Raw genomic sequence first — 15,262 nt, 5'->3', positions numbered from 1 at the left:
TCCGAGGAATGCCTGTATTGACAAACTGATTCTAAAACGCATATGGAGAGGCCAGAGAGCTGGAACAGTCAGCACACTATAGAACAGTCAGTGGACACTTGAAAACCCTACCTGAGTTCAAGACTTCCTATAAAGCTATGCTAATCAAGACAACGTGGTATTGGTGAAAAAAAAAAACAAGTAGGTCAGTGGACAGGACAGAGAACCCAGGAATAGAATACATAAATGGTGCTGGAACAACTGGACATTCACATGCCAAAAAAAGTGAAATGAGAAAGTTCTCTTGAAAAGTTACCATGAAGGTCACCTGTGACGGGAACAAAAAGTGCCTCTCAGTAAACTTCTCACATTAAAGCAGTGGGTGAACTTAAATATACCTAAGTACCCATCTCCCCAGGTTTCACATAAAGGGTACGTGACTCACATCAGTCCCCCCAAGCCTGCCCATCCACTGGGCAGGATGCTATAGTAAAGGTGGAATCAGCAGAGCAGCCCCTCGACCTTGTGCCAGACACCTCCCATAATCCTCTGCTTGTCCCTGGCAGAAGACAGGCCCCTCCTGCAGAGGCCAAGCCAGACCTCTCATTTGATTAAAACTATGAGACATAAATAAAACTTCACCACATAAAGAAAAAGACTATTAGCCCCTCAGGAATAACAAATATATATATATACAGTAACATAAGTCTAGGTTTACATTTATCTATTTTCATCCCTTCGTTTCCATGACTATGAGATCCACAGCTCATCCAATAGATCTGAACTGATCCAAGTATCAGTCTTTTCTTTAGCTCTCACAGACAAAGCCAAATCCAGATTCTACTATAATTCATGGCTTAGGACTGCCTACTGCAAATCACTGGATGTTAGTCCATTTTGGAGTTCATAACCTTAAATAGAAATTCAGGTGATTGAAATGGCTAATCTTCAGGTAGGATACTTTGTTACTAGTGCATCATCTAGACTGTCTTCCAGAAGTTTCTCAATTAATAGCTGCTAATCTTGCTTTTAATTTATAAATGTGCTTAGTTTCACTTCAATGTTACTTGTGGCTTGTCTAAACTTGTACTAGTTTCCCTTATCTGTAACAACAGTAGTTTGGGCCTTTTATGTCTCAACAATTAAGACTTTAAGCTGTGCACACATTGCAGTTCAAAAATGAGCCCCCACATATAACCCGATCACTGAGAGAGAAGAGGGAAGGCTTGTCTCCTCCAAAATCGTACAGGAACTCTCCATTCTTTTTCCACAAAAAAATGGGTACCTGCCAACTAATGGGGAACCCAGAGATCTCTGACTTCATCTAAAGTTGCTTCAATCCAAGTTCAAGAACCACTGACCTCCAGGAAGGTCTCCCTCTCTGCTCCTCTGACCCCCACTTTATGGCAGAGGCCATCTTCCCTCCAAACTCAGTGTGATGTCCCAGAGAGAAACTGAAGCTGTCCACTGTCTAGCAACCTTGCTTTCTGGGGCATGTTTTTCTGAGGACCTATTTTTTCCTAGAAGATCAAAGTTGGAACCATCCACTCTGTGAGCCAGGGGTATGGCTGTGCCCTCTAGCCACAACAGGACATTTCAGGACACACTGCAGGAAGTCTAGTATACAAGCCTCAGTGAGTGGACAAGGCTTTTGTTCTAGTGCGGATTTGATGGGAGTGCTCACCAGTTCAACCAAGCTTGAAACCTGTACCCGCATACGGTGCTGACCTAACAGACGAGGCAAGCCCCAACAATGTACAATGCACAACAGGGACAAGAGAAAGGTCACCGGCAAGAAGAGGAAAGGGAAATAAAGTGAAAATACTTGAGCCAGGTCAAGGGTGTGAGCTTTCAAGTCCGGCAGACCTAGGCTTTTCCAACAGGCTGTGGAGCCTTGAGCACATCCGGCCCAGAGCAGGTCCCAGCCCATACTTGCTGAATGAGTGCGTGCTGAATGAAGTTCTGAGCATTTCCTCATCTGCCAAGCAGTAACATAATTCATTCTCCCTTGCAGAACTGAGAGGAATGAGTAAGAAACACAGTGCTAACAATTACTGACAGAAGACACGGTAGGCTGGGGACCAGAGTTCTAAAGCAAATTTTGCCTGGCAGGAACAATTTCACACTAGGGAACCTGAGTTCCTGGACTCTGGGGCCAGGTTGGGAGGCGGGTGGGTGCAACAGAGCAGGGCAGGGGCAGGGCCAGGCACTGAAGCGAGGCCACAGCCCGGAGGGAGCCAGTTCCTGGTGGCTGTGAGGTGGCTCAGACAGCTCCCTGCCTCACCCGCCATGGTCCTCCCTCTAGCCTGGCTCTCCCGATGCTGCCGTCACCTCCTCCTGCCATCCTGGGCCCCCACGCTTCAGGGCTCCTGGAGGTGCTGTTCCCAGGGTCCCAGGAGGAGCACAGAAGAGACAAGCTCCACACACAGTGGGAAGATGTCACCTTCCAAGGTAAGTGGCACCAAGGAAGGTGGAGGGCATGAGGGCAAATTTGTACCAGGGGGCAGAGAATCCCCTCCATGTCACCACAGGTCAGCGGAAAGCAGACCTGGTGGCTCAGATGATAAAGAATCCACCTGCAGTGCAGGAGACCTGGGTTCAATGGCTGGGTTGGGAAGATCCTGGGTTGGGAGGGCATGGCAACCCACTCCAGTATTCTTGCCTGGATAATCCCCATGGATTATCCAGAGGAGCCTGGAGGGCTACAGTTCATGGGGTTGCAGAGTCCTAGATGACTGAGCGACTAAGCACAGCACAGCACATGCCCCCACCCCCCACGCTTGTGGCCTAGTCCCAACCCTCAGTTCCCTAAAGCACCCTCCCTGCCCCCACTGCACTCGCGACCCCAAGACACCCTCTATCTGCACCCTACCCTCCTTGCAGTTCACAGAATCCTTGAACAGAGTAACTTCCCCTCATCTAACAGTTAATCATTTCTCAGGAGGGTTGGAACAGCCCTTCCCAAATGCACCTTAAAGTCCAGTTACAGCCCCTGGGCCGTGCGTGATCTCTAACTACCACCCCCCCACACCCCATTCCAGGACTATGCCCAAGAGAGGAAACTGCTTTGGCTCTGCAGTAAGATGACCTCAAATTAATGGGGCTGAGGTAGAATTCCTCCCTTCCAGTGAGCCTCAGCCCTCAGTCCTGGCTGATGACCTCTCCCTAATGCCCTGCCCCCACCCCCCCAGGAGCCCCAGCCCCGCCCCACAGCTGAGCTGGCCCAGGCGGAGGAGCTGCTGGAGCAGCAGCTGGAGCTGTACCAGGCCCTGGTGGAAGGGCAAGAGGGGGCCTGGGAAGCCCAGGCCCTGGTGCTCAAGACACAGAAGCTAAAGGAACAGATGCGGAGACACAGAGAGCCTGGGAGAAGTCGCCTAAGCTTTCCACCAGTGGCCCCTTCACCCTCCAGCCCTGAAAACTGCACGTCACCCTCCCCAGCCCTTGGATCAGCAACATCCCAGGCTCTCCCAGGCCCTAAGAAAACAGAAGAAACTGCCACAAAAGAGCCAGAAGTTGGATAGTCATGAGAAGTCATGGCCTCTGCAGTCTTTACACTCACATCCCAGTTCAACACCTCCCACTGACCTCAGCTCACAGCAGGGCACACAGTGCCCACAGGAATTTACTCTGGATTATGTCCCAGAACAACCTCACCCCAAATCCAATAAAGGGATGGAACGCTTATAGACACCACAGACACATGAGTTTTTTAGTTTTGTTAAAAAAAAAAAAAAAATTCCGCCAAATCGGGGAAATGGGCTTTAGGAGTGGTGGTGATGCCAGAGGGAAGTCATGGGGTGGGGGACTGGGGCTGTCCGGGGTTGGTAGCAGTAGTGTCTCCTTCACCCCCACGCCTGGTACGGTCTCCTGAAGAGGAACTGTCACATTCCAGAATGGGTGGGTGAGTCCTCTACCGTGTCTGTTCAACTGAAGAGAAAATACAGCAGTTAGACTAGAACGTGGGAAAAAGTATTTTAAAAAAATCAAAGTAGGCACAAACAACCCTCTCCCAACACATCCAGATGTTTGTGTGGTGTGTGGGTCAGAGTATAGGTCTGGGGGTACAGAAAGAGAAATAATTTGATGAGAAAAGACCCCCATACACAGGTCAACTAAACATCCCAACAGAGCATCAAGGTGAGGGCAGCAGAAATATGGATGATGAACTTGTCAAGTGGCCACCATGCACCAGGGGTTTTAAGAAAAAACCTACTAAGCAACGAAGAGCATCTAAAGGACTGGGGGAAGCAGCTTCATGAGATCATTACTCACTGTAGGAGGAGATGTCTATCTCATCAGGCAGCTCACTTATATTGACTTCAAAGCGATCCTGCACATCATTGAGGATCTTGGCATCATTCTCATCTGACACAAATGTGATAGCCAAGCCCTTGGTGCCAAACCGGCCTGCTCTGGCCACCTGGAAGGAGACACGTGATAGGACGGGCAGGCCCCACAGAAGGAAGACACACAAAAGGAGGGATGAAATGCAAGATAAAGAAACTGAAGGGGTGGGAAAGGACACTGGGATATCTTCCAGGTGTGGGGCTTACCCGATGCAGGTAGGTGTCTGAATCCTCAGGCATGTCGTAGTTAAAGGCGATGTTCACCCGCTCGATGTCCATGCCTCGGCCAAACAGGTTGGTAGCCACGAGAATCCGTCGTTGAAAATCTTTAAACTGCTGATACCGAGAAAGCCTTTATGAGAAAGGAAAGCAAAAAAAAAGTGTTGAGATTCTCTTCTCTCAAGGGTACCTTTTGCTCGCAAGGACACAAAACATCTTGCCCATCTCTGACTCACCTCTCCTCCTGGGGCATCCCGCGGTGGATGGCAATGGCTGGGAAGTTCTGCTCCACCAGGAGCTGAGCCAGGGCAATGCAACGCTGCACAGACTTCACAAATATCACCACCTGTGTGCGTGCGTGGTGTGTATGAGATTGGAGGGATGTGCGTCCATGTGGGTGTGAGAAAGATTACGTGCAGGAGTTCTCAGTAATTACACTCTTCTAAAAGAAATCTTTAGTCCCCATCACATACTTCCTCTTCTGCTCTAAATACTAAGTCTTTCCCCCTTGGCTCTGACTTTTCCTGAGCAGACAAACATGCTGCAGAGGATATGGAAAACAGTAACCAAAACTACCAGATACATTAGGAGACAAGAATGAAGCCACCACATGAGAACAGTAAAAATCTGAACTGAAGTCTGGAAAGATATGACCAATATTCCCAACTCACCAAAACATCAAACACAGTAAGAGCTTATAGAAAATGATTTTTAGTGCAGGCAAATCATATAACAGGTAAAGTGATGAAACACTTCTCCCTAGGTGAGCAGTGCAAAACACAAATTTAAGAACCTAACATGTCTAATTATTGTGGGACTCTCACCAACTTTATTAAGACTCAAGGATTTTATAATTTACTTTCTGTGTCAGGCATGGAACAGAAAAGCAGTTCCCATCATGCTCACGCTCAGTCCTTAAGTCTTTCTTTCATTTAAAATAATTTTTCCACCATTCTCTTTCACATGGCATACATGGCTTCCTCAAAAAGGTTTCTGCCAACAATTGGAGATGTACTCATTCTCCCTATTGGACCTTGGACAACTGACCTGGTTGAATTCAAGGACATCCAGAAGGTCAAAGAGCTTCCGGTTCTTCTCGTTGTCCTTCAGTTTCACGTAGTACTGCTGCAATCCATGCAGCGTCAGCTTCGTCTCATCATCCACGAAGATCTCCATTGGCTGGGGGGGAGGGGGAAGGGAAGGGGTGGGGAACGGGAGGAGGGCAGAGTGGGGGGGTTAAACCTGGGGGGGTGGAGGAAGTTGATCTCCAATACACCCCATGGGGGGATGGGGAGAAGAAAGAAGATTGAAAACCCAGCCCCACCCCCAAAAATACCCACATTTTAATGTGGTCTTTTGTACATTAGATTTGATTTCCTTCCTATCAGTTGAGTTTTAAAATTTCCCAACTGAAAATTGTTATGGGAAAGAACTCTGCAGGGAGGAAAGGGCAGAGTCCAACCATCCAATGGCGAGATGCCATTACCTCAAACAGAGGTGGTGGAGGAAAGAAACAAAGGGAAATGGTTCTCAAAGCGAGAACATGATGCAAACACCTGGGAAATCACGGCAACAGTGACTCGAGGTCAGAATAATTCCATCCGAGCTGGTTTAATATGGGGGAGAGGAGGGGAGAGCTCCATTCGAATATTCTCTCAACTAGGAGAATCATATCTCCATAAGGAAGGTAAATGTCTTCCCATATCTCCATTAGGAAGGTGGAAGATCAGAATGCTTCAATGGACTTAAGGTCAAAATGCCATGAAAAGAGAGGCAAAGATTACTCAAGATGAGTAGCAACTTGCCCTCAGACCACAAGGAAATAGTTTTAGATGAGACTGGTCTCTGAACGAAAAATCAAACCATCTACAGTGTTATGAGGAAGGTACAATGAGTGGTGCTAAGAAGCAAATTCAGAGCAGCAGAGTTACTCAGTCATCTTTAAAAACAAAACACACACACACACACAACCCTTGAAGGGAAGGTAGATAGCATTTACCAAAAAAAAAAAAAGTGGTAACTGGCACAAGAGTCAACTCTAAAACCCAATTTCCCTTTGTGTGCTGTGCTTAGTCGTTCAGTTGTGTCCGACTCTTTGTAACACCATGGACTGAAGTCCACTAAGCTCCTCTGTCCATGGGGATCCTCTAGGCAAGAATACTGGAGTGGGTAATTTTTCCCTTCTCCAGGGGAATCTTCCCAACCCAGGTCTCCCGCATTGCAGGTGGATTCTTTATCATCTGAGCCACCATGAAGCCATGGTTAACGTAAAACCCCAGGGTACAAGATTTGGGAAAAGGATAAGTGTGTTATAGGAGAAAACCAGAAGCCGAACTTCAGAATGCAGATTAGCAAAGGAAGAATTTCCAAAGAGAAGTTCCATGGCTTCCTTCCTATCTAAATTGAATCCCAAATATAGCTAAAGGTAAGAGTTATGGTCCCACGGGAAGGAGCACAGCAGGGAGGGAGGGAAAGAACACACTCCACTGCTTACACAAAGGCCTGCCTAGCCCAGACCCTACCACCACCTGGTTACACCCAAGTGGAGCTCCTCACTTTACTTTTTCCATATCCCTCTGAATATTAAGAGAGTTAAAAAGAAGAAAAAAAAAATCTACCACCCCACTCAAAACACCCCTCCCCACCAACACAAATGGAAAGAAACAGGGAGCACGGCACGCCTTGGGTTCAGGAAAAAAACCGGGAACGGAAAAAGAGGCTGGTTTGGTCCTCAGCTTCCTGGTCAGGTTCCCCGCGGCCTCCGCTGCCGCCATCCACCGCCGGGTGCGTCCGCATTCCCCCGCCGCGCCACGGTGCTTCTCTGCTGCCAGCTCACATCAACCGAGGTTCCGACGGGTGCGAGGAGGTACGGGTAGGAAGGAGTATGGACTCGGGGATTGAGGTGCCAAAGGCCCCCACCCCTGGAGGTGGGGAGGGAGCGGATTCATGTGTGCTGTTTGCTCTTCTTTTGGACATGCCCTGCCATCTGTCTGTCCCTCTCTTGCTCTCCTGCCACCGGGAGGTTGTGAGTTTGGGGAGCAGAAGGCTCCAGCTGTATGCTCGATGCCACCTTGAGGGTGCGTGGCTGTAGGGGGTATGTAGAAGACGATGGGTGGGTGGTAGGGCAGAAAATCCTGCCCTCCCCCGAAAGGGAGAAGAGGTTCAAAAATGCTGTGATGAAAAAAAAAAAAGTCGAACACTACCCGCTCTCACATTAACCCGACCAAGTCTTCCGGAGTTTCCCTGGCGCCGCGCAGACCCTAACACTAACTGTCTCTGCCTCTGTGTGTCTCTTCAAGGAGTCATCACTTTCAAATGGGCACGTGCCCCCTTCTTGGCGCTTGAAGGACAAGGGAGTCTGGAGGAAGAGGGCGCGGAGGGGGAGAAGGCAGCGGGCGGGGAGTGGAGGGAGAGAAGGTAGAAGGGTATTTACGTCTTGCATGAACTTGCGGCAGACTGGACGAATCTCTTTGCTCAAGGTAGCACTGAACATCATGACCTGCTTCTCATGGGGGGTCATGCGAAAAATTTCCTGGACATCCCGACGCATGTCTACAGGAAAAAGAAAAAAAAAATTATAGTAATAAAGAGACATATATCATAAATGAAGATCAGAGACAGGTAAGGACTGCTGGAAATGGGTGAGCCGAGAGTTGCGGGTCAGGGTTAAGATTTGCCTCGGGTCTCTCTCTACTCTATTATCTCCAACCGCCATGTAATCATGTCCAAGGTTATAACACAGCGGGAAGAACAGTGACTATGGACCAGGTTCCAGCCGTGTATTTTAACCACACAAGAAATTAAATGAAACCCCAAAGCCCACAACTAGAAAATGGGGATAAAGCCCACTGCAGAGGCTCACAAAGATTAAGTCCTTACAAAGCCCTTCTCCCTACTTCTCTCTCCCCAAGCTCCAACTGTCTACCAATATCGCGCACCTATTACATTCCAGCTGTCAGAGTCCATTCCACGCTTCCTCTGGATCACACTGTCCTATCCAGTCAGGCAAATATGACATCTCTACTTGGAGCCCACTTTATAGCTCGCCATCTAGAATAGCCAAAGATCATTTGGAATGACTTATCCCTGGGTATATGTCCGTCCCTAGTCTCATTCACCGAATTTGAGTTCTCATAAAACATCTTCCTTTCTTCACAGCACTTGGCACACTGGAACACCACACCACACAGACTCCCACACACACTCTCCACATTCATTCCAGAACTTAAGTCAAACATTTATTCAGCTATAAATCTGATGATACACGCTGAGTTGAGGATGCCAAACAAGCAGACTGTCTCCTTTTCCAGCTCCATTTTCTTCCCTATGACACCCACTATAGAGATTTATAAAGGACACAATGGTGGTGTGACTAACATCCAAGATCAGCTAAGTCCCTCCTCTCAAAGATAAACATCTAACACAAAAAGGAAGAACATGATACCCTTCTCCTTGATCACCAAGGAAGGTTAACAAGCCTAACAGAGACTGACCAGGGAAGCCAGAGCCATCAGTCATGGGTGATAGATTAAGAGTCGTCCTGGCACTAAAGTGCTCCAGTATCAAATAAGCATCATTTGGCTCCAAAAGGCAACTTCCCAGATCACTAGACCAGCCCCAGCCTGACTGGGACAACTCACCGAGTTGTTCAAGCATCTTATCGCATTCATCCAAGATAAAGTGTTTTATGTGTTTGAGGTTGAGGCTCTTATTTCGAGCCAGGGCTAGGATGCGGCCAGGGGTCCCCACGACGATATGCGGGCAGTTCTTCTTCAGCACCTCTTCATCCTTCTTGATAGACAGACCACCAAAAAACACTGCGACCTGCCAACCCAGAAGAGAACAATATTTCACAAGGAAAGGTCGGGTCAACCTTCCCAAGGTTCACATCCTTTCAATTTGCTCTAAACCAATCCTCAGAACATTTCAGAGCTAAATGGAACATGAGATCACCTAATCTGAAAGTATCGTATCCCCCAAACATTGAATCTAAGAAACTAAAGTGACCTGTTCTAAAGTACATGGCTGATCATGGCTCTGAGGACTAGTATTTAGTTCTGACTTAATCTAACAATTTTCCTTCTCCACTCCAAAGCCAGGCTTCACTGTAAAAATGAGGATGGCAAGAAATTAACAGTGTCAAGTACCAAAAAAATGCTCACGGGTATCAAGTGTTCCTAACTGACCCTAGATTTTTTAATTCCTTTGAATAAATCCTATTTAGGCTACACATGTTACTCCACCTTAAAACCACTAGGGAAATAGCTGTTGAGCCTTTAATACAGCATCAGAAACTGCTTTTTTAGTTTCAAAAGGGGGAGACCAATCAAGGGATCAGACCGTCATAGCCCTAAGTCTAGGGTAAATCTAAAACCATTAATTGTGGGACAAGTGGTTTGCAACAAAACAGGAGATACACAGCATCATCTATGAAAAATTCTTGCCAAAAATCTTTAACTTGAATCAGTTAAGCTTTCAAACATAACTTTCAGTTTAGGGACTTCCCTGGCGGTCTAGTGGTTATTGCACTTTCAATGCAGGGGGCATGGGTTTGACCCCTAGTGGGGGAACTCAGATCCCACACGCTAGGTGGCACAGCAGAAAGAAAAAAGAAAAAAAAAAAATTCAGTTTACAGGAAACACTGGGAGTGAAAAACAAGTTAAAACACCACCACAGACAGGAGAGTAACCAGACAAATCCAGAGGTAGGACATTCTGCAGAACTAGCCCAATCTCTTTTATCAAATCACTGAAGCATAATATTGAGCAAAAGGACAAAAAGACTCTCTCATCAAATTTATATTTGATCTTGACACCAAAAACATCCTCTTTTGAGTCCACAAGGTGATGAATTAGACCTACAGCGGTGGAACTACATCCTAGCTTTCTACTGAGCACAACAAATGTTTTCATAGTCATAACAATGGAAACTGTTTTGTTTTCAACCTATAAACAAGACTACTTGCTAAAACGACAGAAAGTAAATGCTAACGAAACTGACAATGTAAGAACACAAATATGCTTGACACATACACATGGAGCTTTGACTATATTTAGAAAATTAAATAGCTTCCCCAAGTTCTGGGAAAAAGAACAGTGTAGACAAGCTAAACAGTCTTACATGAAAGGTCAAAATGGCTTTTAAGACAAATTGAGAAAATAGTGCCTAATACTTGGTTTCACAAAACATCAGAAGTAAAAAAAAGTTAACAAGTGGTACTCTGTGAAGTATGATTAGACAGGAGAACACAAATTCATCATAAGATCTTTTGGATTAACTACCATTTTACCAAGCCCAAGTACTACTATTTTAAACAAATTACTTTTAATTTAGGGCTACTACTCAAATATTCCTAGTTCTAAATATAATAATTAAGGAGGAAATTGTTAATCTGAACAAAACTATATTTTTTCACCCAAAAAGAATAAAAAATTATATACATTAAGCACATACATATGCTTCTCAAACTCCAATTACCTGAGAATCTTGTTAGAATGCATGTTCATACTGGATAGGTCTGGGGTGGGACCCATGTTATCTACATTTCCAACCACTCCCAAGTGACACTGAAACCACAGGTCTGGGAACCACACCCTGAATATCACAGCTACACAATGCACACCCATACTGACACAGTGTAGATACACACTGACACAGTGTATACACACACCAATACAATGGATTAAAAAGCAAAACAATGGGGAGGGAGGTGGGAGGGGGGTTCAGGATGGGGAACATGTGTACAGCCATGGCAGATTCAAGTCAATGGTTGGCAAAACCAATACAATGTTGTAAAGTAAAATAAATAATTTTTTTAAAAAAGCAAAACAAGTTTCTCCTTAATCAGAATATAGCAGGCACCTCTAAAAGTATAATTCACATCCAAACGTAAATCTCTTACACACCTAAGTTGCAGGAACTTACTATGTCCTACACGTTTATTTGTGTACAGGTATTTAATACCTGTGTGACGTGAAGACTACTGATCTAGCAAGTCCCCAATGCCTCCAACTCCCCACACCCTCATTCCCCCAAGTCTCTTACCCTGGCTTACCTTGACGCTGGGCATGTATTTGGAGAAGCGCTCATACTCCTTGCTGATCTGAAAAGCCAACTCCCGAGTGTGACACATCACCAGTACAGACACCTGGGGTGGGGGGACAGTAGATGGAGACACAGACAGTATACCCCTTCACCAGGGATGTCACAAAAGCATACCCAGCAGATCACAAGTGGCTACAATTCCGGATCTAAATCATTAACCCCATGATTACTACAGAATATTCCCCAGGGCTCTCAGTCAAAAATGATAAAGGTCATCTTAGCATTAAGAACTCACAGCTCTGAAAGCATCATGTAGCTGAGACAACACCCTTCCTGAACACTACTAGCCAAGATGCCTTGCCCAGCACTCTCCCCAAGTGTACCTGTCCAGTAACTGGCTCCAATTGTTGCAGTGTAGCCAGCACAAACACCGCTGTCTTTCCCATGCCTGACTTGGCCTGGCATAGGACATCCATTCCCAGGATGGCCTGAGGGATGCACTCATGCTGGACTAGAAGGAAGAAAAGATAAATTAGACTCCAATATCCAGAGAACTCCACCACATTTTTGCACCAGGCCAAACCCATTTCTCACCACTCAATTCTTAATTCTTGTCAATTTCCATACCCCTTTCTCTCTGCTCCATCAAAGTGAAAGTGAAGTTGCTCAGTCGTGTCTGACTCTCTGCAACCCCATGGACTGTAGCCTACCACGCTCCTCCGTCCTCGGGATTTTCCAGGCAAGAGTACTGGAGTGGGTTGCCATTTCCTTCTCCAGAGGATCTTCCTGACCGAGGGATCAAACCCGGGTCTCCCGAACTGTAGGCAGACGTTTTACCGACTGAGCCACCAGGGAAGTCCCTCGATCAAAGTGATTCCCAAATCAAGACCTTCCCAGTTCCTTCTAGTATTAGCCTCTTCTAACTCCAGGGCCCAAAGTCCTGTATCAACCAATTGGTCATCTTAGGTGCTCCTCTGTCCCAATGTTCCTTAATCTGTAACAATCCAATGACTTTTGAGTGCCTGTCACAGGCTACTTCTCCTATTCAGACTGTCATGCTTTGGATGACACAACTCTGCAACCTTGGGCAAAATGAAGAACTTGGTGAAAGTGAAGTTGCTCAGTCACGTCCAACTCTTTGTGACCCCATGGACTGTAGACTGCCAAGCTCCTCCGTCAGCAGGATTGTGCAGGCAAGAGTACTGGAGTGGGTTGCCATTTCCTTCTCCAGGGGATTTTCCCGATTCAGGGATTGAACCCAGGTCTCCCAAATAGCAGGCAGACGCTTTACCGTCTGAGCCACCAGGGAAGAACTTGGTACTTGACCCAAAAGCCTATCTTTAGACCAGCCATAAAGGTTTGCAGAGACCAGAGTTGACTTGGTCCAAGGGTCCAACCAGCTCCTCTTTGGAAATTTTAAATTAAAAGACAAAATTTAGAACAAGCAGACAAGGAGAAGAGACACTCTTAAGTTGTTTTGAAATCACTAGCACTTACATACTATCATGAATAAAGACTAACCTATATCAACATCTTCTACTGCTGAAATAGGTTCTGGTACTTATTTCCTGATCTATCCAATATATAAATCTGTAAGGGACCATAGCTATTATCTGTTTTCTTGTATCCTTAAAGCACCTATGAGTACTCTATGCCCAACAGGAAATTTACCTTCTGAAGGATGCTCAAAGCCACAGTCAACAATGGCCCGGAGCAACTCTGGCTTGAGCAGGAAGTCACGAAAGCCAGAGCTGTGGATGGAGACATAGGAGCCCTTGACATCCTTCTTGGCAGGGGCCTCAGCCCCATCTCCCCCAGCTGCGGTCTCCACCTCATCATCTTCATAATCCAAGAGCTCATTGTCCACATCGTTCTCCGCCATAACTGAGCCGGCAGGCGAAGGGGAAGGGTCTCCAGATGGGTTAACGCAGAATAAAGGAAGACAAGAGGAGCGGGGGGCGGTGGGCTTGAGGAACAGAAGAGGAAAAGAAACACACTAGTTTCTGACAGAAGAGCTGGGGGGGGAAAAAACAGGGAGGAGACATCAGTCATGAGCAGAGCCTTCACCATCTATCCTGTCCATCCCCACACTCTTCTTTCCCTAAACTATGACACATGTACCTGGAAACAAAAGTAACAAAGAAAAAAAAAAGTAACAAAAAAACACAAGACAAAGAAACAAAAGGCAAACATAACACACGGAATGGGAAAAATGTGTTCCCCAGGGGTGGTGATTAGGACATAGGTTCCCAAAAAGAGGATTGGAGAAGGGGAAACCAGAAAGCTAGAAAGGCAAGGCCAGCTTCTAAATTCCTGCTCCGGGACAGCAGTAAGGAAAAAAAAATTAAAAACACATAAAAAACAGACTACTACTAACAACTTACAAGACTGGAGAATGTTAAGTGCCAAAATGAAAAATTCTCAATTAAAGACCTTGTGCTTTCCCTATAATCTCAAGGTGTCGACAGCAGCCATCAGTCAAGGGTGATAGATTTACGGTCGTCATTGCGCAAAGCGCTCACTTTTCAAAATGGAAACATCATGTGGCTGCCATCCATCTCTCCCAACACTCCAGTCTCCCACTCCTCAGACACTTCATACTTGCGCGTAAAAAATCCTTTGGTGATGGTGGCGGAGGAGGGTGGGGGCTAGAGAATGGCTCGGCCAGGAGAAAAAACCCACTCCTCCATCAGTCACATCACCATTGCGTTACTCCTCAGGTATGACTCGTTTCCGAAAAACACACAATGACACCACCCGTAAACATTTAGGAAATGGTCCAAATAACGGTGGGCAAATCGAGGTGAGAAATGTCCAGGTAGGCCTAGAAGCCGGCTCCTCTTCGTATTCCCGCCGCGGACCCAGGACCCAGAAATAAGCGGGAAAGTGAGAAGACCCCGCCCTCCGCAAATACCCAGGACCAGAGGACGCCTAGCGCCGCCTCTCAATGTCACTGGGGCCTCGAGTAATCGAGGGGCCCACCGAAGGAGCGAGAAGCAAAGAAAACACAATGGCGCCGGGGCCACCATCTTGGATTGGGCCCCCCTAGCTTCCCTCCCTCCCTCCCCCCGCAAAGTTTCTTCATCTCGAAAAAGATGCAAGCGATGGAACTAACGACCCAATCAGACTCCAGCAATCAGACCATGGCCTGTACAAAGGCTATCAGGAGCTCGTGCGGCAGGATGGCCTCAGAGAAACGCAGATGGAGGCGGATGGTGCCGAAGGCCAAAGCTTACCTGAGCAAGGCAAAGACGTATGGCGGCAGCAACAGCGACGAAGAAGGGAATCTGCCTTCACTTCCGGTTCCCGGTTTGCCCTCCACCCCGGCCTCCCGCCTTCGTTGATGCGAACGCGCAGGCGCAAAGAACCGGAAGCCGGGCCTTCCACAGTTGTGTAGTTCTGCGCGCTCCAGGGTTGCCTTTAGAAAATGCCTGCGTGAAAAAAAAATTTTTTAAGCCACTTCTTACTCCTTCGCTACTACCAGAAACACATCAAGGAAACTATAATCCTTCCCATTGTTATATTTTTTCCGCTTGTCCAGTTCTTTGCCGCGCCTCTCTCTTCATTTAGATTCTTGCCACTCAGGTCTTCTCTCTAGGCACCCCTCCGCGGGCGCAGGAGGACCCAAGGTGGCGGGACTTCGAGTTCCCACGGGGTCCTTGGCCCGGTTGTC

General features: G+C 46.9%; 2 protein-coding genes and 2 non-coding genes across 7 annotated transcripts; 1 reads left to right on the top strand and 3 right to left on the bottom strand.

The window, feature by feature from the left end:
• Positions 1–2,246: 2,246 nt before the first annotated feature.
• MCCD1 (mitochondrial coiled-coil domain 1) lies at positions 2,247–3,665 on the top strand. The gene is made up of 2 exons (XM_043907931.1): positions 2,247–2,430; positions 3,171–3,665. The coding sequence occupies exons 1-2, from the start codon at positions 2,269–2,271 to the stop codon at positions 3,498–3,500; spliced, it is 492 nt and encodes a 163-aa protein (XP_043763866.1). The 5' UTR covers positions 2,247–2,268; the 3' UTR covers positions 3,501–3,665.
• A 15-nt stretch (positions 3,666–3,680) lies between these two features.
• On the bottom strand, positions 3,681–14,977 carry DDX39B (DExD-box helicase 39B). 4 transcript variants are annotated; one of them, XM_043907927.1, is made up of 11 exons: positions 14,826–14,977; positions 13,261–13,604; positions 11,973–12,100; positions 11,600–11,692; positions 9,185–9,368; positions 7,978–8,096; positions 5,592–5,723; positions 4,781–4,890; positions 4,533–4,677; positions 4,252–4,399; positions 3,681–3,906 (listed from the first exon to the last, which is right to left on the bottom strand). In XM_043907927.1, exons 2-11 carry the CDS (start codon positions 13,469–13,471, stop codon positions 3,890–3,892), a joined length of 1,287 nt encoding a protein of 428 aa, XP_043763862.1. In that variant the 5' UTR covers positions 13,472–13,604; positions 14,826–14,977; the 3' UTR covers positions 3,681–3,889. The 4 variants fall into 4 exon arrangements, with proteins under 4 accessions (XP_043763862.1, XP_043763865.1, XP_043763864.1 ...); XM_043907930.1 differs by lacking the exon at positions 14,826–14,977 and adding an exon at positions 14,705–14,723; XM_043907929.1 differs by lacking the exon at positions 14,826–14,977 and adding an exon at positions 14,112–14,641.
• Positions 9,050–9,126, bottom strand: LOC122697905. The gene has a single exon (XR_006342234.1). It is a non-coding gene; the product is annotated as a small nucleolar RNA SNORD83 (small nucleolar RNA).
• LOC122697904 lies at positions 14,059–14,137 on the bottom strand. Its single transcript, XR_006342233.1, has one exon. It is a non-coding gene; the product is annotated as a small nucleolar RNA SNORD83 (small nucleolar RNA).
• Positions 14,978–15,262: the final 285 nt, after the last annotated feature.

The sequence above is a fragment of the Cervus elaphus genome, chromosome 7 (assembly GCF_910594005.1).
Source record: "Cervus elaphus chromosome 7, mCerEla1.1, whole genome shotgun sequence".
NCBI classification, from domain to species: Eukaryota; Metazoa; Chordata; class Mammalia; order Artiodactyla; family Cervidae; genus Cervus; species Cervus elaphus.
The sequence above is the reverse complement of the archived record's forward strand: the minus strand, read 5'-3'. Positions and strand labels throughout refer to the sequence as shown.

Bases quoted from the DNA above. Each gene is read 5' to 3' on its own strand.
- MCCD1 (XM_043907931.1), top strand. From the start codon at position 2,269: ATGGTCCTCCCTCTAGCCTGGCTCTCCCGATGCTGCCGTCACCTCCTC. The intron at 2,431-3,170 runs GTAAGTGGCACC...CCACCCCCCCAG, and splicing joins GGAAGATGTCACCTTCCAAG to GAGCCCCAGCCCCGCCCCAC.
- DDX39B (XM_043907927.1), bottom strand. From the start codon at position 13,471: ATGGCGGAGAACGATGTGGACAATGAGCTCTTGGATTATGAAGATGAT. The intron at 4,678-4,780 runs GTGAGTCAGAGA...TTTCTCATAAAG, and splicing joins GGGATGCCCCAGGAGGAGAG to GCTTTCTCGGTATCAGCAGT. The intron at 4,400-4,532 runs GTAAGCCCCACA...GTCTCCTTCCAG, and splicing joins CAGACACCTACCTGCATCGG to GTGGCCAGAGCAGGCCGGTT.